The sequence below is a fragment of the Netta rufina genome (assembly GCF_964035555.1).
Source record: "Netta rufina genome assembly, chromosome: 37".
Lineage (NCBI taxonomy): Eukaryota > Metazoa > Chordata > Aves > Anseriformes > Anatidae > Netta > Netta rufina.
In genome coordinates this window covers 499102-525649 of record NC_140161.1, presented here as the reverse complement: position 1 = coordinate 525649, position 26548 = coordinate 499102, and the positions used below count along the sequence as shown (strand labels likewise).

The 26548-nt window shown below is 62.6% G+C and overlaps 4 protein-coding genes across 4 annotated transcripts; 3 read left to right on the top strand and 1 right to left on the bottom strand.

The window, feature by feature from the left end:
- The first annotated feature begins 103 nt into the window (after nt 1-103).
- On the top strand, nt 104-2805 carry CIDEB (cell death inducing DFFA like effector b). The gene is made up of 5 exons (XM_084304229.1): nt 104-237; nt 589-712; nt 1828-1977; nt 2055-2236; nt 2594-2805. The coding sequence occupies exons 1-5, from the start codon at nt 224-226 to the stop codon at nt 2715-2717; spliced, it is 594 nt and encodes a 197-aa protein (XP_084160355.1). The 5' UTR covers nt 104-223; the 3' UTR covers nt 2718-2805.
- Nucleotides 2806-2915: 110 nt separating this feature from the next.
- Nucleotides 2916-8859, bottom strand: NOP9 (NOP9 nucleolar protein). Its single transcript, XM_084304221.1, has 11 exons — nt 8728-8859; nt 6579-6956; nt 5739-5915; nt 5376-5517; nt 4928-5117; nt 4666-4806; nt 4465-4572; nt 3812-4021; nt 3623-3728; nt 3388-3535; nt 2916-3216 (listed from the first exon to the last, which is right to left on the bottom strand). Exons 1-10 carry the CDS (start codon nt 8843-8845, stop codon nt 3456-3458), a joined length of 1650 nt encoding a protein of 549 aa, XP_084160347.1. The 5' UTR covers nt 8846-8859; the 3' UTR covers nt 2916-3216; nt 3388-3455.
- A 183-nt stretch (nt 8860-9042) lies between these two features.
- On the top strand, nt 9043-14951 carry RABGGTA (Rab geranylgeranyltransferase subunit alpha). Its single transcript, XM_084304226.1, has 16 exons — nt 9043-9111; nt 9690-9791; nt 9872-9996; nt 10490-10650; nt 11807-11971; nt 12055-12138; nt 12214-12296; nt 12504-12599; nt 12712-12805; nt 12893-12944; nt 13384-13472; nt 13567-13655; nt 13750-13863; nt 14046-14159; nt 14245-14332; nt 14642-14951. Exons 1-16 carry the CDS (start codon nt 9109-9111, stop codon nt 14788-14790), a joined length of 1608 nt encoding a protein of 535 aa, XP_084160352.1. The 5' UTR covers nt 9043-9108; the 3' UTR covers nt 14791-14951.
- Nucleotides 14952-15917: 966 nt separating this feature from the next.
- Nucleotides 15918-26244, top strand: TGM1 (transglutaminase 1). The gene is made up of 15 exons (XM_084304231.1): nt 15918-15964; nt 17491-17716; nt 18432-18611; nt 18881-19150; nt 19709-19827; nt 20266-20373; nt 21037-21211; nt 22095-22233; nt 22438-22541; nt 22819-22907; nt 23136-23289; nt 23887-24165; nt 24260-24420; nt 25382-25518; nt 25988-26244. Exons 2-15 carry the CDS (start codon nt 17494-17496, stop codon nt 26232-26234), a joined length of 2385 nt encoding a protein of 794 aa, XP_084160357.1. The 5' UTR covers nt 15918-15964; nt 17491-17493; the 3' UTR covers nt 26235-26244.
- Nucleotides 26245-26548: the final 304 nt, after the last annotated feature.

Genomic DNA, 26548 nt, shown 5'->3' with positions numbered 1-26548 from the left:
CTTCCCCCCGCCCCCTCGCTCATTTGCATGCGCGCCGCTGATTGGCTGCGCGCCCCGCTCTTAAGCGCGCCCCGCCCCCAGGCCTTGCAGTTAGCCCCGGAGCCCGCCCGAGGCCTCCCCGCTCGCAGCGCCCAGCGCGGGGCCCGGAAGCTCCGGGAACCCCCCAGGGACCCCCCCGGGGACCCCCGAAACCTCCCCGGGACCCCCTCGGGACCCCCCGGCCATGGAGGTGCTCCGGTGAGCGCGGGGAGCGGCCCGGGGGGAGCGGCGGCGGAGGGGGAATGGGCGGCGCCATCTTGGGCGGGGGCTATGGGTTTGGGTGGGAGCCGCCATATTGGGTGTGGAGGCCGCCATCTTGGGAATGGTTCGGCCATATTGAGTGTGGAGGCCGCCATTTTTGTGTGTGAATGCCGCCATCTTGGGTGTGGGGGCGGCCATCTTGGATGTGGCGGCGGCCATTATGAGTGGGCGCTGCCATTCTGAGGGGGAGGTGCCGCGCCGCAGGGAGCCGCCATGTTGATGGCGGCGCCCCACTGGAGGCGGCCATGTTGAGGGCGTGGCTTTTCTCTCACCCCGCCCCCCTCTCAGGACGGTGGCCCGCAAAGCCTGGCCAGCCTCGGCCCCGCCCCCGCGGCCATTTTGGGTGTGCGACCACCGCCGGGGGCGGCCCCGGGGGGTGCTGGCGGCCGGCCTGGAGGAGCTGCGGGGGCAGGTGAGGCCCCAAGTGCCCCCGGGACCCCCTAATTGCCCCCTGGGGCGCCTTAATTACCCCCCTGGACCTCCTAATTACCCCCACGGGCCTTAATGACCCCCAAGACCCCTGGTAATTGCCCCCCAGGGGCACTAATTGCCCCCTTGGGAGCCCCCTGATTGCCCCCAAGACCCCCCACAACTGCCCCCGTGACCCCCAATTGCCCCCAGGCCACCACTAATTGCCCCCACCCATCCCTAATTACCCCCCAGACCCTTAATTGCCCCCAAGGTTCCCTCTAATTGCCCCCAAGAGCCAAAATTGCCCTTCTTGGATCCCCCCAATTACCCCCCAGACCCCCAATTGCCCCCCAACACCCCGTAACTGCCCCCCTGGGCCACCCCATAATTGCCCCCAATACCCCCCAAATGGACCCCCAAGACCTGCAATTGCCCCCAAACTTCCCCTAATCAGCCCCAATTGGACCCTAATCAACCCCTTTGGACCCCCTAAATTGCCCCCAAGAGCCGTAATTGCCCACTTGGGAGCACCCTAATTGCCCCAAGACCCCCTTAATTACCCCCAAGACCCATAATTGGCCCCCGAGACCCACAATTGCTCCTTGGGATCCCATAAAATTACCCCCACAGTCCCTAATTGCCCCCAGAACCTTAAATTGCCCTTGGGGAGCCCTCAAATCGCACTAAGACCCCCTAATTGTCCACACAACCCAACAAAAGCACCCCATAACTGCCCCACCGACCCTATAATTGCCACCAGGACCCACAATTGCTCTTGGGAACCCCTCAAATTACCCCCAGGACCCCAAATTGCCCCGTGGGAGCCCACTAATTGCCCCCAGGCTCCCCCAAATCGCACTCAGGTCCCATAATTCACCCCACAACCCAACTGATTCACCCCATAAGACCCCATAATTGCCCCCACGACCCACAATTGCCCCTGGGGAACCCCTAAAATTACCCCCCAGGCTCCCAGTTACCCCCAGGAGGGCCCTAATTGTGCCCCAGTCTAACTCAGGTCCAAAAATCGACCCCACAACCCAACCGAATCACCCCAAACCACCCCACTGACCCTAATAACTGCCCCCCCGACCCCGTAATTGCCCCCCGGGGCAGGCTGCCGAGGCTCTGGGCCTGCCCCTGCCGGTGGAGCTGGTGCTGGCGGAGGACGGCACGGCCGTGGACACCGAGGGCTTCTTGGGGGCGCTGCCGCCCCACACCCCGCTGGTGGCTTTGGGGCCGGGCCAGCGCTGGGAACCCCCGAAGGTGAGCCCAGAAAACCCCAAAACCCCCCTGCAGACTGCTCGGCGCCCCTAAAACCCCCTTTTTCTCCCCAAAAACAGGCGGTGACGTTCGGGGGGCAGTGGGAGCCCCCCGGGACGCGGAGCGGGGATGAGGTGGCGCGGGTGACGGTGGCGCTGGCGCGCGCCGGGCCCCGGGACCTGGTGGGGCGGCTGCGGGTGACGGCGGCCGTGCGGGGGCTGCGCTGCGACGTGGTGGGGCTGGGCCCCGAGCGCCTGCTCAGGTGGGTGCCCAAAAACCCCAAAAAAGTTTCCCCTGACCCACAGGAACCCCAGTTGGCTGCGGGGTTGGCCCCGTCGGGTGCTCGCCCCACGGAGATCCCAATGGGGCACAGAAAGGTCCTGCCCCATAGCAGCTCTTCGTGCTCCACTGGGTCAACGTTGGCCCCATGCGGTCTCCTCCTGCCCCACACGACCCCCCCGACTTGTGGGGCCGCCCCATGGCTGCGGGGTCACTCTCGCCTTACGGGAGTCGCTCTCCTGCCCCTTAAGTGGCTCCCGCCCCACAGCGGGGGCTCCTGCCCCATAGTGCGGTGCCGTGGGGCAGCTCCGAGCCCCCCATTTGTGTCCCCCCCCCCCAGGGAGCTGCTGCGGCTGCTGGCGGCCACGACGCGCGCCGTGGGGCAGAGCCTGCTCAACCTCTCGGCCCTCCTGCGCCGCCTGCTGGACAGTGCCCCGCAAAGGGGCGGGGCCTACGAGCACTAAGCCCCGCCCCCCTTGACATAGCCCCGCCCCCGACTTGTAGCTCCGCCCCCTCTCCCTGGAATCTGCCAATAAAGAGCTGTGAAATGGCTTGGAGGACTCGTGGGGGGGGACAAAATGGCCGTCAAAGGGCGTGGGGGTGTAGGGGAGGAGCCAACGTGCCTGGCCCCGCCCCCTGGTCCTGAAAATGATGTGTAAACATGAAAAAAACAGTTAATTTATAAAAATAGGGATAAAATAGAAAAAATAGAGCAGACAAGACTGGGCTAGGAGGTACCAGAGCGTCACGCGGTGGCGTCCTCAGTCCTTCAGGAACTCTGTGGTCACCAGTCCTCCAGGAGCTCTATGGTCACCAGTCCCCCCAGGAGCTCTATGGTTGGTGGCCCACCAGCCACTCTATGGTTGGTGATCCTCCAACAACTCTATGGTCACTGGTCTTCCACCACCTCTATGGTCAGTGGTCCTCCAGGCTGCTCTATGGTTGGTAGCCCTCCAAGCTCCTCTATGGATGCAGAAAAGAGGGTCGACACTCTACCCCTCAGTCCTCCAAGATCCCAGTGGTTTGAGCCCTGCCCATGGTTTGGCGACACTCTACAGTCCTCCAGCTCCTCTATGATCTCCGCACCAAGCTGAGCGACTTTCTACCCCCAAAAACCTCTCTCTGTGATCTCACCTCCGTCCGGCTCCTCCAAGCTCCACCCCTGACGCCTCTCTACCCTGGTGGCAGCAACTCGCTGGCTCTCAGTCCTCCAGCCAGGGCCGGAGGCGCCGCTCCACGCCGCGCCCGTGGGGGTCCCGCAGCAGCGCCGGGCGCTGGGGGGCTGCAGGGGGGCGTTGGGGGGGTTATAACGGGGTGGGGGGCATTGGGGGGGCCATAAAGGGCTGGGGGGCGTTTTGGGGGGGCTCACCCAGCTCGGCGGCGATGGCGGCGCAGGCGCGGGGCGAGGCGGAGGCGAAGATGGCGTCGAGGACGCGGCTGCCGTTGCGGTGGCAGGCGAGGGACAGGAAGCGGCCCTGGGAGGAGAGCCGTTAGCCCCCGGGAACAGGAAGTGAGGTCACGGGGAGGAGGCCGCGCCCCCTAAAATGGCGGCCGGTACCTTCAGCTTGCGCAGGAGGCGGCGGCGGGTGCGGGGGGGCACGGGGGGGGCGCTGAGGAGCGCGTCCCACACGCGGCTGCCGGGGGGGCTGAGCGCCAGCGCCGCCAGCGCCGGGGGGGGCAGCGCCTCCAGCGCCCCCAGCACCGGGCCCGGGTCCGAGAAGTGCAGCAGGTGCTGGAGCAGCAGCGAGCCCGGCACCGTCACCGAGAGCTGCGGGGGGAAGAGAGGGGCGCTGGGAGGCACTGGGGGATACTGGGAGGGGGTTGAGGGGGGACTGGGGTATACTGGGATGCACTGGGAGGGGACTGGGAGGCACTGGGATGTACTGGAAGAGGGCTGGGATATAATGGGTTATAATGGGAGGGAACTGGGACGCACTGGGATGTATTGGGAGGCAGTGGGGTATACTGGGAGGGGATCTGGGGGGACTGGAAAGGGTTTAGATGGGATTAGAGGGGACTGGGAGGCACTGGGTGGGGATTTGGGGTACTGGGAGGGGACTGGCAGGCACTGGGATATACTGGGAGGGGACTGGCAGGCGTTTCAGGGGGACTGGGAGGCACTGGGAGGGGATTAGAGGAGACTGGGAGGAACCGCGATCAACCCAGGGGATCCAGGAAGCCCCGCCCCCTCCCCGTGGCCCCGCCCCTCACCTCAGGCCCCGCCCCCTTGTCGCTGTCCCCGGCACCCCAGGGCCTGAGGGCCCCCAGCGGCCCCAGGCAGCTCCGGCGGCGCTCGGGCGGCTCCCAGCAGTCGACAGCCTATTGGACGAGAGCAGGAGGGGGCGGGGCTTATCAGAAGGGGCGTGCCTTTCCCGGGAGGGGGCGTGGTTTACCAAAGGGGGCGGGGCTTACCTCGAGGAGGCGGCGCAGGGCCAGTGGCTGCAGGGGGGGGTGGCGGCGGCAGGCGCCTGCCAGGGCCGTGAGCACCCCGGGGTGCCCCCGCGCCAGGGGCTGCCGCAGGGCGGGGCCCAGCTCCTCCAGCACCTCCCCCACCTGGGGGCGGAGCCAGAGTTAGCCACACCCACCCGCACCAAGCCCCGCCCCCACCCCCACCAGGCTCCACCCACACAGGGTGGAGCCTCCCCCCCTTTAGGCCTGCCAAGGCCCCGCCTACCACATCGCGGGGGGCGTGGTCCAGCAGGCGCTGCAGGCCGTGATTGGCCAGCCGGTGTGTGGCCACGCCCAGCAGGCGGCCCCGCAGGTGCTCCCGGAAGAGGCCCCGCAGGCGCCGTGGCCCCGCGGCCCCGAACAGCGCCTCCACCAGGCGGCCGCGCTGCGCATCCTCCAGGGCTGACACCAGAGGGCTGCGGGCGAGAGACAGGAGATGGAAGCCCCGGCCAATCAGAAACAGGCAACCAGAGCCACCACCCAATCACAAAAGGGCAGTTAGACTCACTGACCAGTCAGAAACAAGCAGCCAGAACCCCCCAGCCAATCCAAAACCAGCCCTCCAAGCCCCTCCCCCCAGCCCTAGCCCCTCTCCCCTAAGTTCCTCCCCTTTTCCCCAAACCCCGCCCCCTGCACCCAAATCCCGCCCCCAGCACCAGCCAATGGGATCTCACCTCTCCCCGGGGGCGTGTCCGGGCGGCACCAGGTAGCCAATGAGGGCTTGGCAGAGGCGGGCGCAGGCAGCTGATTGGCTGTGGCGCAGCGCCTCCAGCGCCGCCTGCAGGCAGAGGCTGGCGCAGGGCGGGGACACCAGGGCTGGGGGCAATTAAAGGGATAATTAGCGGGGCGGGGCTAATTAGGGGGGTAATTAGGGGATGGGGGCAATTAGGGGGGTCAGGGGGTTAATTAGGGGGGGATTAGGGGGTCATTATGGGGGCTGGGAGGGTAATTAGTGGGGTCAGGGGGGTAATTAAGGGGTCTGGGGGTTAATTAGGGGTTAATTAGAGGGGTAATTGCCCCCCCCCCCCCCCACTCACAGGGCAGATTCTCCTCCAGGGTCTCCGCCAGCTGCTCCAGGAGGAGGGGGAAGGAGGGGGGAAGCCCCGCCCCCTTCGGCTTCAGCTCCGCCCCCTCTGGTGCTGACTCCGCCCCCTTCAGGGCTGGCCCCGCCCCCTTCCGTTTAGACTCTGCCCCCTCGGGGTGGTGAGGGGGGTCTGGGGGGGGCAAGGAGCAGTGAGAGCACAGCTCCTTCCCCTAATTACCCCCTCCCGTTAATTAAGGGCATCAGGAATTAATTAACTGCCCTTCCCGTCAATTTGTTCTGCCCTTAATTAATGCTAATTGCTCTTAATTGCTCTCTGATAGCCCAAATAATGCCCTGAAACCCCCCAAAATACCCCAATGTTGCCCCAAAATAACCCCAAATCCCCTAAAAAAAAAAAGAAAAGACCCCAAAAATCCTCTAAAACCCCCTAATAATCCCCCCAAAAAACAAAAGCCCCAATAATCCCTTAAACCCCTCCCAAAAGCCCCCAAAACCCCTAATAATCCCCTAAACCCCCCCAATAATCCCCCCACAATCCCCTAAAAACCTAAATAATCCCCCAATAATCCCCTAACCCCCCCCAGCAATCCCCTAATCCCCCCAAAATCACCCCAAAACCCCCAATACCCCCAAAATGCCCCCCAATAACCCCATAAAAGCCCCCAAAACACACTGATAATCCCCCAAACTCACCCTAAAACCCTCCAAGTCCCCCAAAAACCCCAAATCGCCCCCCAACCCCCCCCCAACTATCCCCTAAACCCCCAAAAGCCTCCCAATAACCCCCCAAACCCCCCAAAGTCCCCCGAATGCACCCCAAAACCCCTCTCACCTCCCCCGGGGCCGCCCCCCAGGGCCCTCAGCAGCGCCCTGAGCACGAAGCTGCCGTTGGGGTGCCGGGCGAACGCCAGCGCCTCGCCCCGCACCGCCTCCGCCTGCCGCCTCACCGCCTCCTCCAGCTGCCCCAAAACCTCTCGTTCTGACCCCAAAACCTCGGGGACGCGCCTCAGGGCCGCCTCCAGCACCCGGGCTCCCAGGGGGTGCCCCGCGGGCCCCCCCAAGCCCCCCACCAAGGGGCTCAGCACCCGGCTCAGCGCCGCCGCCGGCGCCCGGGGCAGCAGCGCCTCCAGCAGCCGCGAGCCGCTGGGGTCCAGCGCCGCCCCCGCGCCCGCCGCCGCCGCCTCCTCCAGCACGTTTGGGGCAAAAAGATCTGGAAAAGAGCAAAAAATATTATAAAACTTTGCATTAAGATCTTAGGCAGCTTGGTTGTAAGGAGTTAGGGGGGGGAAGTTGGCCTCATCGCCCCCAAATGGCTCCCGAAAGAAGGAAATCCTATAAAAATGCTTTCAAATCCCATTAAAAATCCCGAATTTATCTGTTTTCCCTCCAAATGGCTTCCTAAAGAAATAAGATCCTGTAAGAATTCTTTCAAAGCCCATTGAAAATCCTTAATTTCTCTATTTTCCCCGACTCCCTAAGAGAACAAAATCCTAAAAAAACCTTTCAAACCCCATTAAGAATCCTAAATGTCTCTGCTTTTCCCCCAAATAGCTCCTAAAAAAAGAAAAATCCTATAAAAATGCCTTCAAATCCCATTAACAGCCCCAATTTTCTCTATTTTTTCCCTAAATGGCTCCCTAAAAAAATAAAATGCTATAAAACTACCTTCACATCCCATTAAGAATCCCAAATTTTTCTAGTTTTCCCCTAAATGGCTCCCTAAAAAAGCAGAATCCCTTCAGAAAATCCTAAAAATCCTTAAAAATGGACTTGTTTCTACGCAAAATGCTTCATGGAGACCCCAAATCTCCTCAGGGAAGGCTTAAGGAGCCCAAATCCCCTCATAAGGCCCCAAAAGAGCCTCAACCCCCCAGAAAAACCTCTTCAACCCCCCAAATCTCCTCATGGACCCCTCAAATAAGCCTCAACCCCCAAAAACATCTGTTTTAACCCCTTTATTCCCTCATAAAAAAACAAATTCTTGTCAGAGGAGCCTCCCTCCCCCCTCAAATCACCTCACGGAGCCCCCAAATCCCCTCATGGAGCCCCTAAAAGAGCCTCAACCCCCCTAAAACCCTCTCTAACTCCCTAAATTACCTCATAAACCCCTCTAATACGCCACAATTCCCATTTACTCCCCTTATACCTCTTTATTCTCTCACAAAACACCCAATTCCTCTCAGAGAAGCCTTGCACCCCCTCAAATCCCCTCATGAATCCCCCCAAAAAGCCTCAAGCCCCGCAAATCCCCTCATGAACCCCTCAAATACCCTCCCCAGCCTCCCAAAAAGTCCACTTTAACCCCTTTATTCCCTCATAAAACCCCAAATTCCTGTCAGAGGAGCGTTCCTCCCCCCTCAAATCACCTCACGGAGCCCCAAAATCCCCTCATGGAGCTCTGAAAGGAGCTTCAGCGCCCCCAAGACCCTCTTTAACTCCCTAAATCCCCTCATAAACCCCTCAAATAATTCTCAACCCCCCAAAAAAATCCACTTTAACCCTTTTATTCCCTCATAAAACACAAAATTCCTTTCAGAAGAGCCGTGCAACCACTCAAATCCCCTCATGGAGCCCCCAGATCCCCTCATGGAACCCCCAAAAGAGCCTCAACCCCGCCAAAACCCACTCCAACCCCCTAAATCCCCTCATAAACCCCTCAAATAAGCCTCAACCCCCCAAAAAAATGCACTTTAACCCCTTTATTCCCTCATAAAATCCTAAATTCTTGTTAGAGGAGCCACATCCTCCCTCAAATCACCTCGCGGAGCCCCCAGATCCCCTCATGGAGCTTTGAAAAGAGCTTCAGCGCCCCCAAGACCCTCTCTAACTACCTAAATCCCCTCATGAACCCCTCAAATAACCCTCAATCCCCCCAAAAGCCCATTTTAACCCCTTCATCCCCTCACAAAACCCCCAATTCCCCTCAGCAACCCCCCTCAGGAACCCTCCCACAGCCCCCAGCGCCCCCCGGCCGCTTTTACCGAGCTCCTCCGGGCTCAGCCCCTCCTGCAGCGTCTCCAGAGCCCGTCTAAAATAAGCGGCGACGTCGCCCTCCAGCCCCGGGCCCCCCGGGCCCCCCCGGCCCCGCCGCACCCCCATGGCGCCCGCCGGCCTTCAGCGGACAGGAGGAGGAGGAGGCACCACAAAATGGCGGCGGCCACTCCGCGCCGCTGAAAGAGGGAGGGACAAAATGGCCGCCGCCACTGGCTGCCGCCATCTTGATGGCACCGTGGCGGCCGCCATCTTGGGGGCGGTTTCACCACCTCCACCAGGCTCCGCCCCCCGTTCCGCCTCCTTCCCGGCGTGCCCCGCGCCCGCCCCGCCGCTCCCGGCCCCGGTGCCTCTCGCTGCTCCCCGCCGCCATGGTGAGTCCGGCCCACAATGCCCCGCGGCCCCAGTGCCTCCCAGTACGGCCCAGTTCCTCCCAGTAGCCCCCCAGTCACCCCCTGGCCCTCCCCAGTAGCCCCCCAGTACCTCCCAGTAGCCCCCCAGTGCCTTCCGGGCCCGCCCAGGCAGCTCCCAGGAACCCTCCAGTACGCCCCAGTTCATCCCAGTGCCCTCCCGGTACATCCCAGTATCCTCCCAGTCTTCTTCTTATCCCTCCCAGTGCTTCCCAGCCCCTCCCAGTCTTTCCCAGTCCATCCCAGGCCCCTCCCAGTATATCCCAGTGCCTCCCAGTCACCTCCAAGTCCCATCCCAGTGCCTCCCAGTCCATCCCAGTCTACCCCAGTGCCTCCCAGTTGCCTCTTAGCCCTTCCCAGTTGCTTCCCAGTCCCTCCCAGTATCCCCCAGCCCCCTCCTAATCCCTCCAAGTCTGTCCCAGTAGCTCCCAGTAACCCCCCAGTCCATCCCAGTATCTCCCAGTCCCCCCCAGCCCTTCCCAGTGCCCCCCAGCCCCCTCCCCGCTCCCCCCGCCCCCCCCCAATCCCAGCATGCCCCGCAGCACGGCCGCCTCAAGCTCCGCCCCCCGGACGCCGCGCGCCGCAAGCAGCGCGAGGAGAAGCTGCGGCGCTACCGCGTCGCCATGGCGACGCTGATTGACAAGGTAACCCCGCCCCCTCCACCAATAACGCCCCGTCTCGGCGCGTGGCCCCGCCCACTGAGCCGCGCCGGCCTATGGCGCAGCGGGGGCGGGGCGAGCTGGACGCGGAAGTGGTGGAGCTGACGGGGGCGGTGCTGGCGGCCAATCCCGACGTGGGCACGTGCTGGAACCTGCGGCGGCGCGCGCTGGAGCTGCTGGGCGGCGATTGGTGGGCGGCGGGGCCGGGGGGCGGGGCCTCGAGGAGTGGGCGGGGCTTTAGGGGAGGGAAGGGGGAGCGAGGAGGGAGTTGGGGGGGACTGGGGGGGGCCTAAGGGGGACTGGGGGATACTGGGAGGCACTGGAGGGGGATTTGGGGGGGTTTGGGGGTACTGGGATATACTGGGAGAGGATACGGGGGCACTGGGAGCAACTGGGAGGAGGTATGGGGGCAATTGGGGGGCACTGGGATATACTGGGAGGCACTGGGAGGGGACTTGGGGGGGATATGGGGGGATTGGGCCATACTGGGAGGGAACTGGGAGGAAACTGGGCCATATTGGGCTGTACTGGGAGGGAACTGGGGGTCACTGGGGAGCGTTTAAGGGCGTGTGCAGGGCTGTATTGTCCTATAGAGGTTTATACTGGTTTATACTGGTTTTTAGTGGTTTGTAGCGTTTTATACTGGTTCCTACTGGTTTATACTGGTCCGTACTGGTGCGCAGGGTGCCGGGGGAGCTGGCCTTCGTTGGGGGGTGCCTGGGGGTGAACCCCAAATCCTACGGGGCCTGGCACCACCGGCGCTGGGTGCTGCGGCACGCGCCCCCCGACCCCGCCGCCCAGAGCGCCTTCTGCGCCCGCCTGCTGGAGGCCGACCCCCGCAACTGTGAGACTGGGAGCACTGGGAGGCACTGGGAGGGTGCTGGGGGGTGCCAGGGGGGCGTTAGGAGGGGATCCGGGGGGGGTTTGGGGTGAAGAAAGGGGGGTTAAGGGGGGATTTTGGGGTAGGGGGTTACTGGTTTGGACTGGTTTGGACTGGGAGGGGGAGTGGGTGGTACTGGGAGGCACTGGGAGGGCAGGTTGGGGGTCCCGAGCTGTACTGGGAGTCCCTGAAACCACACTGGGATGCACTGGGAGGAGTTTTGGGTTCAAAAGAGTTTGCTGGTTTATGCTGGGAGGGCTTTCGGGTGATACTGGGACAGGCTTTGGGTCTCTGAAACCAACTGGTTTATACTGGGAGGGCTTTTGGGTGATACTGGGAGGGGTTTTAGGTCTCTAAAACCATACTGGGTGATACTGGGGTATACTGGGAGGTTATTTTGGGTGTCCCAAACCCTACTGGGAGGAGTTTTAGGCCTCGAAAACCATACTGGGATGTACTGGGAGGATGTTTTGGGTGTCTGGGGTGATACTGGGAGAAGTTTGAGGCTTCTGAAACCATACTGGGTGATACTGGGGTGTACTGGGAAGAGATTGTGGTCTCTAAGGCCATACTGGGTGATACTGGGGAGGTATTTGGGGTGTCCCTAACCCTACTGGGAGGGGTTTTAGGTCTCTAAAACCCTACTGGGATATACTGGTGGGATGTTTGGGGCCTCTACAGCCAAACTGGGAGGACTTTTAGGGTTTCTAAAGCCATACTGGGTTATACTGGGACATACTGGGAGGAGTTTTGGGTCTCTGGGCTGTACTGGGATGAACTGGGAGGCCATTTTGGGAGTCTTGGGCTGTACTGGGAGGCTGTTTGGGCCTCTAGAACTGCACTGGGAGGCCCTTTAGTATCTTTAAAGCTATACTGGGTCATACTGGGACATACGGGGAGAACCTTTAGCTCTTTGAAACCATACCGGGCTATACTGGGAGACCATTTTGGGTTTCTATGGTCTTATTGGGATGAGTTTTGGGCCCCTACCCCTGTATTTGGAGGCCGCTTTGCCCTCTGCCACCCGACCGGGAGCCCTTCCAGCGCCTCCCAGTGCGCGCTGGTCCATACTGGCCCGTACTGGTGCGCACTGGGAGCGCTGAGCGGGCTCCCCCCGCAGTCCACGCGTGGGAGCACCGCCGGGCGGAGGCGGGGGCGGAGGCCGAGGCCGAGCTGTCCTTCACGGCCCAGCTGCTGGCCCGCGACTTCTCCAACTTCTCCGCCTGGCACCACCGGGGCCGCCTGCTGGCCGCCGGGCCCCTGCCCCCGGAACGGCTGCGACAAGGTGCGGGGAGGGCCTTCTGGGGCGAAAAACGCCGAGTTCGGGGTCTTCGTGACCTAAAATCGGGTGTTCTTGACCCAAACCAGAGCTGGAGCTGGTGCAGAACGCCGTCTTCACCGACCCGCAGGACCAGAGCGCCTGGGTCTACCTGCGCTGCCTGCTGGCCCGCGGTAGGGGCGGGGCCAAACGGGGGCGTGGTCAACTGCGGACACGCCCACGTTGACCACGCCCCCTCGTTTGCTTAGCCACGCCCCCGCCCCGCCTCCTGAGCCTCCACGCTGACCTGGAGGACGGCACGCTGGCCGCCGCCTTCTCCCGCCCTGTTGTGGTGAGGCCACGCCCCCTATCAAGCCACGCCCCCTTTTCCTCAAGCCACGCCTCCTTTTTCTTAAGCCACGCCCCTTTCCACTCTACAATGGGAGCAATGGGAAGCCCCTTCTGATAAACCACGCCCCTCTCCATTAAGCCCCGCCTCTCCTTTAAGCCACGCCCCCTCGGTAAGCCCCGCCCCCTTTTGATAAGCCCCGCCCCCCAGGTGTCCCCCGGCTCCCTGGAGGCCTCCCTTGAGGACCGCCCCCTCCCCGGGCCCTGGCGCCCCGCCGATGGCCGCCCCCGCCCCAGCTGCTTCTGGGTAAGTGTGATGTCACCGGGGGGCGGGTCCAGCGGGGAAGTGGGCGGGGTTAATTAAAGGTGGGTGAGGTCAAAGCCCAGAGGCCCCGCCTCCATGTGATGCCTCCCCCCAGCTCTGCCCCCTCCCTCCTGGCCTGGCCACGCCCCCCGCCCGCCTCCGCGTTGCCTGGCAACAAGGCCCCGCCCACTTCGTGACGCTCCGCCCAGGTAGGAGGCCACGCCCCCTTTTTAAAGCCCCAGCCCCCGGTGTTTATGCATGGCTCCGCCCCCTTTTGACCCCTCCCCACCCCGCAGGGGAAACTGAGGCGTGGTGGCAGGAGCCAATCGAGGCCCGGGAGCTGATCTGGTAAGCCACGCCCCTTTTCCTCAAGCCACGCCCCCTTTTTCTCAAGCCACGCCCCTTTTCATGGTACTGTGAGAGCAGGGGGAATGAGGCATCAAGGCCACGCCCCTTCCTATAAGCCACGCCCCATTTCAGGCAAGCCACGCCCATTTTCCATTAAGCCCCTCTTGCTCTATTAAGCCACGCCCGCTTGCCACAAGCCACGCCCCTTTACCCCTATGGCATTGCTCCTTTTAAGCTATAATGAGGCTGGCCACGCCCCTTTCAGCCACCAGGCCACGCCCTCTTGATTAAACCCCGCCCCTTACGATAAGCCACGCCCCCTACAATAAGCCATGCCCCTTTCCCATCCACTGGGGCAATAATTGATGCCCCTCCCCCTGGGGTTAGGCCACACCCATTGGGGTAGGCCACGCCCCCTGACCCGTGGCCCCGCCCCCAGGCCGGAAGTGGGCGTGTCCGACCCCGCGGTGCTCTCGGAGCTGGCCCAGGCCTGCCGGGAGCTGCTGGAGCTGGAGCCACGCAGCCGGGGTAAGCCCCGCCCCCTTACCCCTTTAAGCCCCTCCCCTGGGTGACCACGCCCCTTGGGTGACCACGCCCCTTTTCCTTTCGGCCACGCCCCCAGGCTGCCTGTTAACCCTGTCCCTGCTGCTGGGCGCCCTGGGGCCGCGGGCGCACAGTGAGGAGCTGCGGCGCTGCCTGCGCTGCCTGCAGGTGAGAGGGGGCGGGGCTTCAAAAAAAAAGGGGGCGGAGCGTCCAGAAAAGGGGGCGTGGCCTCACGAGGCCCCTCCCCTTTTTCTGGGGGCAGGAGGCGGACCCGTTGCGGCGCGGCTTTGTGGCCGACCTGGCCTCGCGGGCAGAGGTGGCACTGGAGCTGCTGCGTGAGGGGGCGGGGCTTGGGGAGCTCCGCCTCCAGGACAAGGTAAAGGGGGCGTGGCCTGTTGGGGGCGTGGCTTATGGAAGCCCCGCCCCCTAACACCACGCCCTGAAGTGGCCTTACCCTTAATGACCGCACCCAGGTGGTGAGGCCACGCCCCCCAGGGGGTGACCACGCCCCCCCGGGGTTGGCCACGCCCCCCAGGGTTATGGCCACGCCCCCTACAGGCGCTGACGTCACTTCCTCTGCTGGAGCGCGCCGCCCTCGCCACCCGCCTGGAGCTGGCCGGGAACGAGCTGGGGGCGCTGCCCCCGGGGCTGGGGGGGCTGCGGCGCCTGCAGGTCACGTGACTCAATTTTGGGAATGGGGAGGGGTCACGTAGTGGCGGTCACATGATTTTTTGGCCCCGCCCCCTTCCCCATTCAGGTGCTGGACGTGTCCCGGAACCGGGTGCGGAGCCTGCGGGGGCTCCCGCCCCTCCCCCGCCTGGAAGAGCTGCGATTGGACGGCAACCGTACCCAGGGGGCGGGGCTTAGAGCCATGGGGGGCGGGGCTTGGAGCGGTGGGCGGGGCTTAATGGGGCGGGGTTCAATGGGGTGGGGGCTAATGGGATGGGGTTTGATGGATTATGGAAGGGGGTGGGGCTTAAATAATGGGCATGGTTTATGCGGGAGGGGCTTAGCAGAAAGGGGAGGGGCTATAGGAAATGTGGGTGTGGCTTTGTGGAAATGGGCGGGGCTTAAAGCTATTTATGAATGGGAACTGGTGGGCGGGGCTTGCAGCTCTCTGTGTGCCACACCCTCCTTGACTCCGCCCCCCTCAGCCATAAGCCACGCCTCCGACCTTGCCCCATTGGCCTCCTGCCCCCGCCTGGCTCGCCTGCGATTGGTCGGGACGCCGCTGGCCGCCGCCCCCGAGGCCGCCGCCCAGCTGGACAAGCTCCTCCCCCACGTGACCGTCGCCCTCGCCTGATTGGCCAGCTCTGGTTGCTCCGCCCCCTTTCCCTTCGGACCTGGCTCCGCCTCCCTCGGGCTGTTAAAGGGGCAGGCGCCCCAATAAAGTGACGTCACAGGGGTGGGACTGGTGGCCCCGCCCAGGCGCCGGCTCTTCCCAGTCCCACCCAGTTCCTCCCAGTTCCTCCCAGTTGCTTCACCGCCGGCCCGGTTGCGCCACCTCGGGGCGGGGGGGGGGCCCCACGCGGCCGCTGGACCTGTTCAGCCGCCAAATAGTGAGCCGCGCCCAGGCCTGCCAAAAAGGGAGCCCGCCTGGCTGTGCCCTGCAGCCCTTCCCTTGCCAAATAGTGCTCCCGCCCTGCTGAATTGTGAGCCACCCGGCCCCGCCCAGCAGCCGCCCCGCGGCTAAATAGTGAGCCAGCCCTGCCAAATAGGGAGCCGCCCCGCCCCTTGCGAAATCCGGAGCCTGTGGACGTGCCCTGTGGTCGCCCTGCCACATAGTGAGCCGCCTGCCACAAAGGGAGCCATGGGGTTGCGCCATTCTGCATCGCTGCCAGATAGTGAGCTCATGCTAAATAGAGAGCCGTAGGCTCATCCCATAGTGCCTCACTTGCCAAATAGTGAGCCAGGTCACAAAGGTGAGCCCTGCCAAATAAGGAGCCATTGCCCCACCCCATAGGGAGCCCTGCCAAATACGGAGCTATTGACCTACCCCATAGCAATAAGGACCCCTGCCGAAAAGGGAGCCATTGCCTTACCCCATTAGTGTCTCCCTGCCAAATAAGGGGCCATTAGTTTTCCCACAGGGACCCCCTGCCAAATAAGGTTCTATTGGGTTTCCCATAGGGACTCTTGCCAAATAGGGAGCTCCTGCCTCGACCCATAGCGCTCCCCCTGCCACATAGTGAACCATTGGCCTTCCCATAGCGACCCCTGCCAAATAGGGAGCCATTGCCCTACCCCATAGCATCCCACCCTGCCAGATAGTGCCCCGCCAAATAGTGAGCCATGGCCCCACCCCATGGGCGCCCCTCTTGCAACATAGTGACTGCCCGGCCCCACAGGTGTGGGGCAATCGGGGGGCGGGGCCTGCGGTGGCCACGCCCCTTCCTCCCCGAGGCCCCGCCCCTTTTGCTTAGAGCCACCGGCACCAGTGGGAGAGGGGCACTGGGAGCACTGGGAGCTGCTGGGAGGTACTGGGGCAGCGGGATGGGGGCACTGGGCAGACTGGGGGCACTGAGAGGGGGTTACTGGCCAAACTGGGAGCACTGGGATGGGGTTACTGGGCAAACTGGGAGAACTGGGAGAGGTTTACTGGGCAAACTGGGAGAAGTTAGGCTTACTGGGAGCACTGGCAGGGGGTTACTGGGCAAACTGGGAGAAGTTAGGCTTACTGGGAGCACTGGCAGGGGGTTACTGGGCAAACTGGGAGCACTGGGAGGGAGTGGCAGAGCTGTCAGGAGGACCCAGGGGGGATACTGGGAGGACTGGTGGTTACTGGGAGCAGTGGGAGAGAGTTATTGGGCAAACTGGGAGCACTGGGAGGGGTCAGGAGGGTGACTGGGAGGACCCAGAGGGGCTTACTGGGAGCACTGGGAGGGGGCAAAGAGGCACTGGGAGATGGGGGAGTTACTGGGAGCAGTGGGAGGGGGTTACTGGAAGATGGGGGTTTACTGGGAGCACTGGGAGGGGTTACTGGGAGGGCTCTGAGAGTCATACTGGGGATACTGGGAACACAGGGAGGGATACTGGGAGCACTGGGGCGGTTACTGGAACCCCTGGGGTTACTGGGAGGGGCTGACTGGAAGCACTGGGGCAACTGGGAGTGCTGGGAGCCTGAGCAGGGGGCTACTGGGAGCACTGGTGGGCACTGGGAGCACTGGGGGGCACTGGGAGCACTGGGAGGGGGCGGCGGGCGGACTGGGGGAACTGGTCGGGCCGCGGCGGGGGAGGAGGCGGGGGGGGAGCGGCTCGGGCAGGCCCAGACCAGTGTCCCCGCGGCACTGGGAGGGACTGGGAGCACTGGGAGGGGCTGCTGGGCCCTACTGGGGGGACTGGGATAGACTGGAAGGGGGCTGAGGGGGTTACTGGGGCATACTGGGGGGAAATGGGCTATACTGGGAGGGTTATTTGGGGGAACTGGGCTGTACTGGGAGTACTGGGGGGGTTACTGGGCCATACTGGGGGTTACTGGGCTGTGCTGGATGGTAACAAGGGGATTACTGTGTGGAACTGGGGTGAACTGGGGACACTGGGCCATTCTGGGAAGGGTTTGAAGGCCTGCGGGGCCATACTGGGAGCTCTTACTGGTGCGTGGTGGTCCTTACTGGTCCCTGGGGGTCCTTACTGGTTCCTACTGGTCCGTGCTGGTTTCTGGTAGACTCTACTGGTCCATAATGGTCTTACTGGTTATACTGGGAAGGGCTTGGGGGCCTTAATGGGCCATTCTGGGGGGTCCCTACTGGTTCCTGGGGGTCCCTACTGGTCCCTACTGGTTTCTGGGGGTCTCTACTGGTTCATACTGGCCCTTACTGGTCCATACTGGTTTCTGGTAGACTCTACCAGTCCATAACGCTCTTACTGGTTATACTGGGAATGGTTTCTGGGCCTTAATGGGCCGTTCTGGGCCAACCACGCCGGCTGCAGGGGGTCCGTCCCGTCCCGCGGAGCTCCCTACCGGTCCCTACTGGTCCTTACTGGTCCGTACTGGTGCCCGCAGGCCATGCCGGACGCCGACCCCCGCCTGGACCCGGGCCGCTGGGCGGCCGCCAGCTTCCGCCCGCGGGGGGCGCCCTCAGCCCCCGCCCCCCGCCCCCGCCGGGGCTTCTGGCGCCGCCTCGGGGGGTGCTGCGGGTGCTGCGGGTGCTGCCGGCGGGGCAACGAGGACTGGGAGCCCCCCCCCGGGGAGGTGCCGGGGCGGCGACCCCCCCAGCCCATCCGGCCAGGTGGGTTTCGGGCCGAGAAACGGCCGTTTTCGGCAAAAGAAGGGGGGGAAATAACCAAAAAAGGCGGTTTCGAGGCTCCCCGCAGCGAGAAAGCGGCGGTTTCGAGGCCCCCCTAAAGGAAATTTGGGGCTTCAGGGCTCCCCCCCTCCTCTGTTGGGTGTCCTGGGGGGTTCTCGTGTTGTGCCCCTCCCCTGCTTCCTTTTGGGGTGAAAAAATGCTGTTTTGGGGCTGTTTCCAGGCTCTGTTCACAAAGAAAAGGCAGTTTCAAGGCCCCCCCAGCGCCACTTTTAGGGGTTTCTTGGCCTCCCCCAAGGGAAATTTAAGGGTTTTGGGGTCTCCCCTCCTAGCACCCCTCCCCTGCATTCCCCAGTCACCATTTTAGGCCAAAATCACTACTTTTGGGGACATTTTAGGCTGTTTTGGGGCAAAAAGGCAGTGTCAAGGCCCCCTGGAAGACGATTTTAGGGTTTTTAAGCCCCTAAAAGGGGAATTTAAGGGGTTAAAGCCCCCCTTCCCTTAACAACACCCCTCCCTGTGTCTCAGCATCCCCATCTTGGGGTAAGAAACACCCTTTTTGGGTCCATTCCTGGGCTGTTGGGTAAGGAAAGTGCTGCCTGGTGGGGAAATGACGGTTTCAAGGCCCCCCACCGCGGAAGGATTTTGGGGGTTCCCGGGGTCGTATTGACGCGGGGTTTTCACCGCCCGCCCCCTGCAGGCCTATTGGCTCCCCGGGGCCTGGTGGTGGGCTCGCCGGCCAATCGGGTGGCCCACCACACGGCCGAGTTCGCCTGCCCCCACCTGGTGGTGCGCCGGGGGCAGCCCTTCGACCTCCGCGTCCTCCTGCCCAGGCCCTTCGACCCCGATGACGACAGCCTCTGCGTGGAGCTCACCCTCGGTCAGGGGGGGCATGGGGGGCGAGGGGAGGGCGGGGAAGGGCAGGGGGGAGAGGGGAGGGCAAGAAAGGAAGGGGAAGGGCAAAGGGGAAGGGCAGGGGAGGCCGGGGAGGGAGAGGGGAAGATGGGGAAGGGGAGAGGGGAAGGGGAGAGGGGAAGGGCAGGGGAGGCCGGGGAAGGGCAAGTAAGGGGTGAGGGTTAATTGGGGGGCGCGGTGACGTCACGGCGGGGCTGATGACGTCACGGCGGGGCTGGTGATGTCACCCGGCAGGCCCCAACCCGCAGGTGGCCAAGGGCACCCACGTCCTCATCCCGCTGGGCGAGACCTCGGCCACCGGTTGGACGGCGGAGGAGGAGGACCTGGGGGAGGGGGCGGAGCCTCCCGGAGGCCCCGCCCTCCACCTCCGCGTCACCTCCCCGCCCGACGCTCCCATTGGCCGCTACCGCCTGAGCGTCAAGACCCGCACGGGGGTGGGCGAGTACGCCGCCCCCTTCGAGGACGCCAACGACGTCATCGTCCTCTTCAACCCCTGGTGCCCCGGTGAGTACGAGGCGTTTCGGGGCGAAAAACGGCAGGTTTGGGCAAGCTGGGGGCTCCTTCCGGTGAGATTTGGCGGTTTCGGGGCTTCCCAGTTGGATATTTGGCGGTTTCTGGGCTCCCCTGGGGGATATTTGGCAGTTTCGGGGCTCCCCTATGGGTTATTTGGTGGTTTCGGGGCTCCCCCATGGGTTATTTGGCAGTTCTGGGGCTCTCCAGGATGAGATTTAGTGGTTTCAGGGCTCCCCGGGTTGAGATTTGGCAGTTTTGGGTCTCCCCGGTGTAAGATTTGGAAGTTTTGGGGCTCCTTGGGTTGAAATTTGGCAGTTTTGAGGTCCCTAGTTTAAAATTTGGCAGTTTTGGGCCTCCTTGGGTTGAGATTTGTCGGTTTCGGGGCTCCCCAGTGTGAGATTTGTTGGTTTTGGGGCTCTCTAGGTTGAGTTTTGGCATTTTTGGGTCTCCCCAGTGTAAGATTTAGCAGTTTTGGGGCTCCTTGGGTTAAAACTTGGCAGTTTTGGGGCTCCCCGGGTTGAGATTTGTCGGTTTCGGGGCTCCCCGCAGATGACAACGTCTACATGGAGAAGACGAGCGACCTTAACGAGTACGTCCTTAACGAGACGGGGCGCATCTTCTACGGCACCGAGGACCAGATCGCCGAGCGCTCCTGGAACTACGGGCAGGTACCCCAAAAAAGGGGGGACCCCAAAAATGGAGGGCCCCAAAACCAAGAGAATCCTCCCCAAAAATGCGGACGACCCCAAAAAATCCGGGTGGGAACCTCGAAGGAACCGAGGATCCATTAAGGTGGAGGTGGGACCCCAAAATGTGGAATTGAACCCCAAAATGGGCAGGTAGGACCCCAAAATTTTGGGATATCCTAAAACGGAGGATCCTAAAAAACGGAAAATACCTAAAATAACGTAGAATGTCCCCAAAATCATGACGGGCCACCTTCAAAAAATGATCGGGGGTTCCCAAAACCAACACGGATCCGGGGAAGACCCCAAGAGAACCGCTGGATTTTGGGGCGGATTGCGGGGATTTGGGGGGGGGATCGTGGGGATTTTGGGGTGGATTGTGGGGATTTTGGGGCGTCCCTGATTTCGGAGTCCCCCCAGTTCGACGCGGGGGTGCTGGAGGCCTGCCTCTACATCCTGGACCGCCGCGGGATGCCCCACAGCGCCCGGGGGGACCCCGTCATGGTGTCCCGCGTCGTCTCTGCCATGGTGGGTTTTGGGGCGAATTCTGATGGTTTTGGTTAAAAAGCGACGGGGTGTTCCGAGAGGGTTTTGGGGAAAGTATTGGGAGGGTTTGGGGGAAAATATTGGGGTTTTGTGGGAGCCAACGTGGGTTTTCGGAGGGTTAGTTGTGGGTTAATTCTGTTGGGTTTTGTCTTTCTTTGGGATTTTGGTGGTGCTGATAACCTTTTTGGGGGGGGGTTGATGGGATTTTGGGGCATTTCCGTGAGTTTTGAAGGATTATGATGGGATTTGGGGTGATTTCATGGGATTTGGGAGCTTTTGGGGGATTTTGGTGGCTTCTAAAGAGGGAAGTTTGGGATTTGGGGGCACTTCCTTGGGTTTGGGCCTTCTGCTGGCATTTTTTGGGTGCATTTTACTGGGATTTGAATGGTTTGGGGGCATCCTATTGATTTTTGGGGCACCCCGTAGATTTTTTGAGGTCCCCAGGAGACAGTGTGGGATTTCGGGGTGCATTTTGGGTGGGTTTTGTTGGCTTTTTGAGGTAATTTTGCGCATTCCGGCCTCTCCCGCCGCCATCTTGGCACATCGGGCGGCGCCATTTTGGGGGCCTCATTTTGGGGCGTTTTGGGGCGTTTTGGGGGTTTTTGGGGGCGTTCTTACCTTCTGTGAGGTTTTGGGGTGCCGCAGGTGAACTCCCTGGACGATAACGGGGTGCTGGTGGGCAACTGGACGGGCGACTACGCGCAGGGCACCAACCCCTCGGCCTGGGCCGGCTCGGTGGACATCTTGCGGGCCTACCACCGCGGCGGCGCCCCCGTGCGCTTCGGCCAGTGCTGGGTGTTCGCCGGCGTCATGACGACCGGTACCGGGCCCTACTGGTCTATACTGGGCCGTACTGGGAGCGGGGAGGGGGCAGGTGGTGGTTGGGGAGGGGGTGAGGGCGGGGAGGGGGGGGTGAGGGCGGTGAGGGGGGGGGTATTGGGGGCGGTTGGGCCTGGTTTGGCTCTGGTTTGGGTGTGTTTTAAACCGGTTTGACTCCGGTTTGTACCAGTTTGATCCAGTTTAGATACATTTGGTCTGGTTTATACTGGTTTGACACCATTTATACTGGTTTGACCCCATCTCATATCAGTTTGAGCTCAATTTGTAGTGGCTTGACTCCATTTTATACCAGTTTGACTCCGGTTTAGACCTATTTGATCTGGTTTATACCAGTTTGGCTCCAGTTTATACTGGTTTGACCCTATTTATACTGGTTTGACCCCACCTCATATCGGTTTGAGCCCAATTCATAGCAGCTTGACTCTGTTTTATACCAGTTTGACCCAGGGTTATACTGGTTTGACTCCAGTTTATGTTGTTCTGGGCATGGTTTATACCAGTTTAACCCCAGTTTATACCAGTTTGACTCCGGTTTATACTGGTTTAACCATTTATACCAGTTTAACCCGAATTTATACCGGTTTGACGCTACTTTATACCAATGTGTGCCTTCTTTATACTGTTTTGACTCCGGTTTGTACCGGTTTGATCCCAGTTTATATTTTTTTGCCCCGGTTCATACTGGTTTATACTGGGAGAGGGGGTGAGGTGGTCTCAGAGCACCTGGGAGCCACGAGGAGGTGCTCGGAGTAGGGGAGAGAAATTGATAACGAGGTTTTTGGCTTCGTACTGGTTGTATACTGGTCTGTGCTGGTTCATACTGGTCTGTACTGGTTCTGACTGGTCTGTACTGGTGGGCGCAGTGCTGCGGTGCCTGGGGCTGCCCACCCGCACCGTCACCAACTACAACTCGGCCCACGACACCGACGTCTCCCTCACCACCGACATCTACTTCGACGAGAACATGCGGCCCATGGAGCGCCTCAACACCGACTCCGTCTGGTACTGGTTTATACTGGTTTAAACTGGTTTATACTGGTTTGGGCCGGGAGCGGGGTGGCAGCACCAGGAGGGTGTTTGGAGGTGGCTTGTGGCACCACGGGGGTAGGAATGGCTGGCAGAGCGGCTCCTTCTGGGTCGTACTGGCCTGTACTGGTCTGAACTGGTCCATGCTGGTTTCATACTGGTTTATACTGGTCTGCACAGGAACTTCCACGTGTGGAACGACTGCTGGATGAAGCGCCCCGACCTCCCCGATGGCTACGACGGGTGGCAGGTGGTCGACGCCACCCCGCAGGAGACCAGCAGCGGTACTGGTTTATACTGGTTTATGGAAAACAGTCGTTTGTACTGGTTTATACTGGTATATACTGGGAGGAGACCTGGGCGGGAGGTCCAGGGGATGGTTGGCAGGCCAACGGGCAGCCCCTTGTGCTGGTCTGTGCTGGTCTGTACTGGTCTATACAGGTCTCTACTGGTTTGTACTCATCTATAGTGGTTGGTATGGGTCTGTACTGGTCTGTACTGGTTTATACTGGTCTGTACTGGTCTATACTGGTCTGTACTGGTTTGTGCTGCCCCTCGCAGGCCTCTTCTGCTGCGGGCCCTGCTCGGTGACAGCGGTGAAGAACGGCGAGGTCTTCCTCAAGTACGACACGCCATTCGTCTTCGCTGAGGTAGGGGGCGTGGCTTAACCAAATAGAGTGTGGTTTATCCACAGCGGGCGTGGTTTATCATCCGGTGGGCGTGGCTTACGACTGGTGGGAGGGGCTTGGGGCCTGGGGAGGCTCCGTGGGAGGGGTAGGAGGGGCTCAGCGCTGAGGGGGTGGGGCTAAAGGGTGGTGGATGTGTTGTATGTTAACGAGGGGGCCGTGGCCATGCTAATGAGGGGGGCGTGGCCGCAGGTGAACAGCGACAAGGTGTACTGGCAGCGGCAGCCCAACGGGGCCTTCTCGGTGGTGCACGTGGAGGAAGGCGCCATCGGGCGCCGCATCAGCACCCTGGGGGCGGGCTCGGGGGCTCGCATCGACATCACCCACCAATACAAGCACCCCGAGGGTGAGGCCACGCCCCCTCCCCGGCCATGCCCCCCTCCCTTTGGCTCTGAGTTGACCCCAAACCTTGACCCCAAACCTTGACCCCAAACCTTGACCCCAAACCTTGACCCCAAACCTTGACCCCAAACCTTGACCCCAAACCTTGACCCCAAACCTTGACCCCAAACCTTGACCCCAAACCTTGACCCCAAACCTTGACCCCAAACCTTGACCCCAAACCTTGACCCCAAACCTTGACCCCGTTGTTCCTGGGCCCGACAGCCAATGAGGGTTGGGCCCTTGTCCCTGTGACCTGGTGACCCTTGACCCCTGTGACCCCCAGACCCTTGACCTATCACCCTTTGACCCCAAAAACCCATCACCCCAAGACCCGTTGACCTCAAGACCCCGCAAGCCTTGACCCCAAGACCCCTTGACCTCAAGGCCCAATGACCCTTGACCCCTTGACCTCAAGACCCACACCCGTTGACCCACAACCCCAACCCCTTTGGCCCCCTTGACCCAACGGCGACCCCTTGACCCCGGGACCCCCCAACCCTAAATCGTGCGCCCTCCCCCCGCGCCCTTTGACCCCTGCCCTTTGACCCCTGCCCCGCAGGCTCGGAGGAGGAGCGCCGCGCCGTCTCCACCGCCACCTCCCACGGCTCCCGGCCCCGCACCCGGGGGACCCCGTCCACCGGGGAGGTGTCGGTGACGGTGGGGGCGGGGCCGGCGGTGGCGGGGGCGGAGCTCGAGCTGCGAGTGGTGGCCCGCAACCAGGGGGCGGAGCCTCGGACGCTCCGCCTCCGCCTGGCCCTCGCCCCCGTCCGCTACACCGGGGTGGCCGGGCCCCCCTTCCGCCAGGAGCAGCACCGGCGCGCCGTGCCCCCGGGGCAAGGTGAGGCCCCCCTGGGGACCCCCAAAAACCAAAAAAAAAAGCAAAAAAAAAACCCTCGGGGGGTCGCCCAACGCCCTGCGTGTCCCCCCGGCAGAGGAGACGGTGACGATGACGGTGGGCTACGCGGAGTACGGCCCCCACGTGGGCGACCAGGACGCGCTGAGGCTGTCGGTGGCGGGGGCGGTGGAGGAGACCGGGCAGGTGGTGGCCAAGGAGCTGCGCGTGCGGCTGCAGGCGCCCGACCTCACGCTGACGGTACGGGGGCATGGGGGGTCCCTTGGGTTCTGTCTTGGGGCCCGTCCATGTCCCTTGGGTCCCATTCATGTCCTTTGGGCCTTGTCCCCGTCCCTTGGGTTCCATTTCGGGTCTTGTCCGTGTCCCTTGGGTTCCATCCATCTCCTTTGGGTCCCGTCCATGTCCCTTGGGTCTTGTCCATGGCCTTGGGTCCCTTGGGTTCCATCTTGGGTCCCATCCGCGTCCCTTGAGTTCCATTTTGGGTCTTGTCCGTGTCCCTTGGGTTCCATCTTGGGCCCCGTCCATGTCCCTTGGGTCCCGTCCATGTCCTTTGGGTCCTGTCCATGTTTGTTGGGTTCCATTTTGGTCCTCATCCATATCCCTTGGGCCTTGACCATGGCCTTGGGTTCCATCTTGGGCCCCGTCCATGTCCCTTGGGTTTCATCCGTGTCCCTTGGGTCCCGTCCTTGTCCCCTGGGTTCCATCTTGGGTCCCTTCCATGTCCTTTGGGCCCTGTCCACATCCCTTGGGCTCCATTTTGGGTCTCCTCCACGTCCCTTGGGTCCCGTCCATCTCCTTTGGGTCCTGTCCATGTTTGTTAGGTTCCATTTTGGTCCTCATCCATATCCCTTGGGTCCCATCCGCGTCCTTTGGGTTCCATTGTGGTCCCTGTCCATGTCCCCTGGGTTCCATCTTGGGTCCCTTTCACATCCCTTGGGTCCTGTCCATGTCCCTTGGGCCTTGTCCCCATCCCTTGGGCTCCATTTTGGGTCTCCTCCATGTCCCTTGGGTTCCATCTTGGGCCTCGTCTCCATCCCTTGGGCCTTGTCCGTGTCCCTTGGGTCCCATTTTGGGTCCCGTCCGTGTCCCTTGGGCCCCGTCCCCGTCCCTTGTGCCCCATCCCCATCCCTTGAGGTCCCTCGGGTGCCCCCCGGGCCCTGTCCCACGGCCGTGTCCCCCCCTCCCCGTGTTGTCCCCGCAGCTGCTGGCGCCGGCGGTGGTGGGCCAGGAGGTGCCGGTGCAGGTGGTCTTCCAGAACCCGCTGCCGCGGGCGCTGACGGGCGCCGTGCTGCGCATGGAGGGCGCGGGGCTGTCCTGCCCCCAGGCCGTCACCGTGGGGTGGGGACATGGGGACAACGGGGGGGGGGTGGGGGGGGCGTGGGGGGTGGTGGGGAGGGGGTACAGGGGGTGAGGTGGGGGTACAAGGGGTGGGGGGCACCCAAAGGGGATATGGGGTAGGCAAATGGGGCTCGGCCATCTGGTCTACCTTGGGGGCACCCAAAGGGGCTGTGGGGCACCCAGTGGGTCTATGGGGCACCCAACCACCTGTGGGGCACCCAAAGGGGCCATGGGGCACCCAAACACTTCTAGGGCACCCAACAGGTCTGTGGGGCACCCAACGGGTCTGTGGGGCACCCAACGGCTCTGTGGGGCACCCAACCACCTGTAGGGCACCCAAAGGGGTCTATGGGGCACCCAAAGGGGCCATGGGGCACCCAAACACTTCTACGGCACCCAATGGGTCTGTGGGGCACCCCCTGCCCCCGTCAGCACCCAAGGGTGCCCCCAACGCCCGTTGTCCCCGCAGGACGGTGGAGGCGGGGCAGACGCTGCGGCTCCGGCAGCCGGTGGTGCCGCTGCGCCCGGGGCGCCGGCGCCTGGTGGCGGCCATGGAGAGCGCCCAGCTGGGCCCCGTGCACGGCACCCTCCAGTTCGACGCCGCCCCCGACCCTACTGGGAGCACTGGGAACGCTGGGAGCGCCGCCGAGCCCCCGCCCCGCACCCGCCGGGGACGGCGCCGCCGGGCGCGCCCCGCTGGGACCACCGGGGGGTGATTTGGGAGGGACTGGGAGCACTGGGAGGGTGATGGAAGGCACTGGGAGGGGACTGGGAGCACTGGGAGGAGGCTATGGGGTGACTGGGGGGGGACTGGGAGTACTGGGAGGGTGATTGAGGGCTCTGGGAGGGGACTGGGGGGAACTGGGAGGGGATTGGGGGAAACTGGGGGGGACTGGGAGAGGACTGGGAGCACTAGGAGGGGGATAGGGGGGTCATTGGGAGGGACTGGAGGGAACTGGGAGCACTGGGAGGGGACTGGGAGGGTGTCAGGGGTATACTGGGGGCGCTGGGAGGGTGACTGGGTGTACTG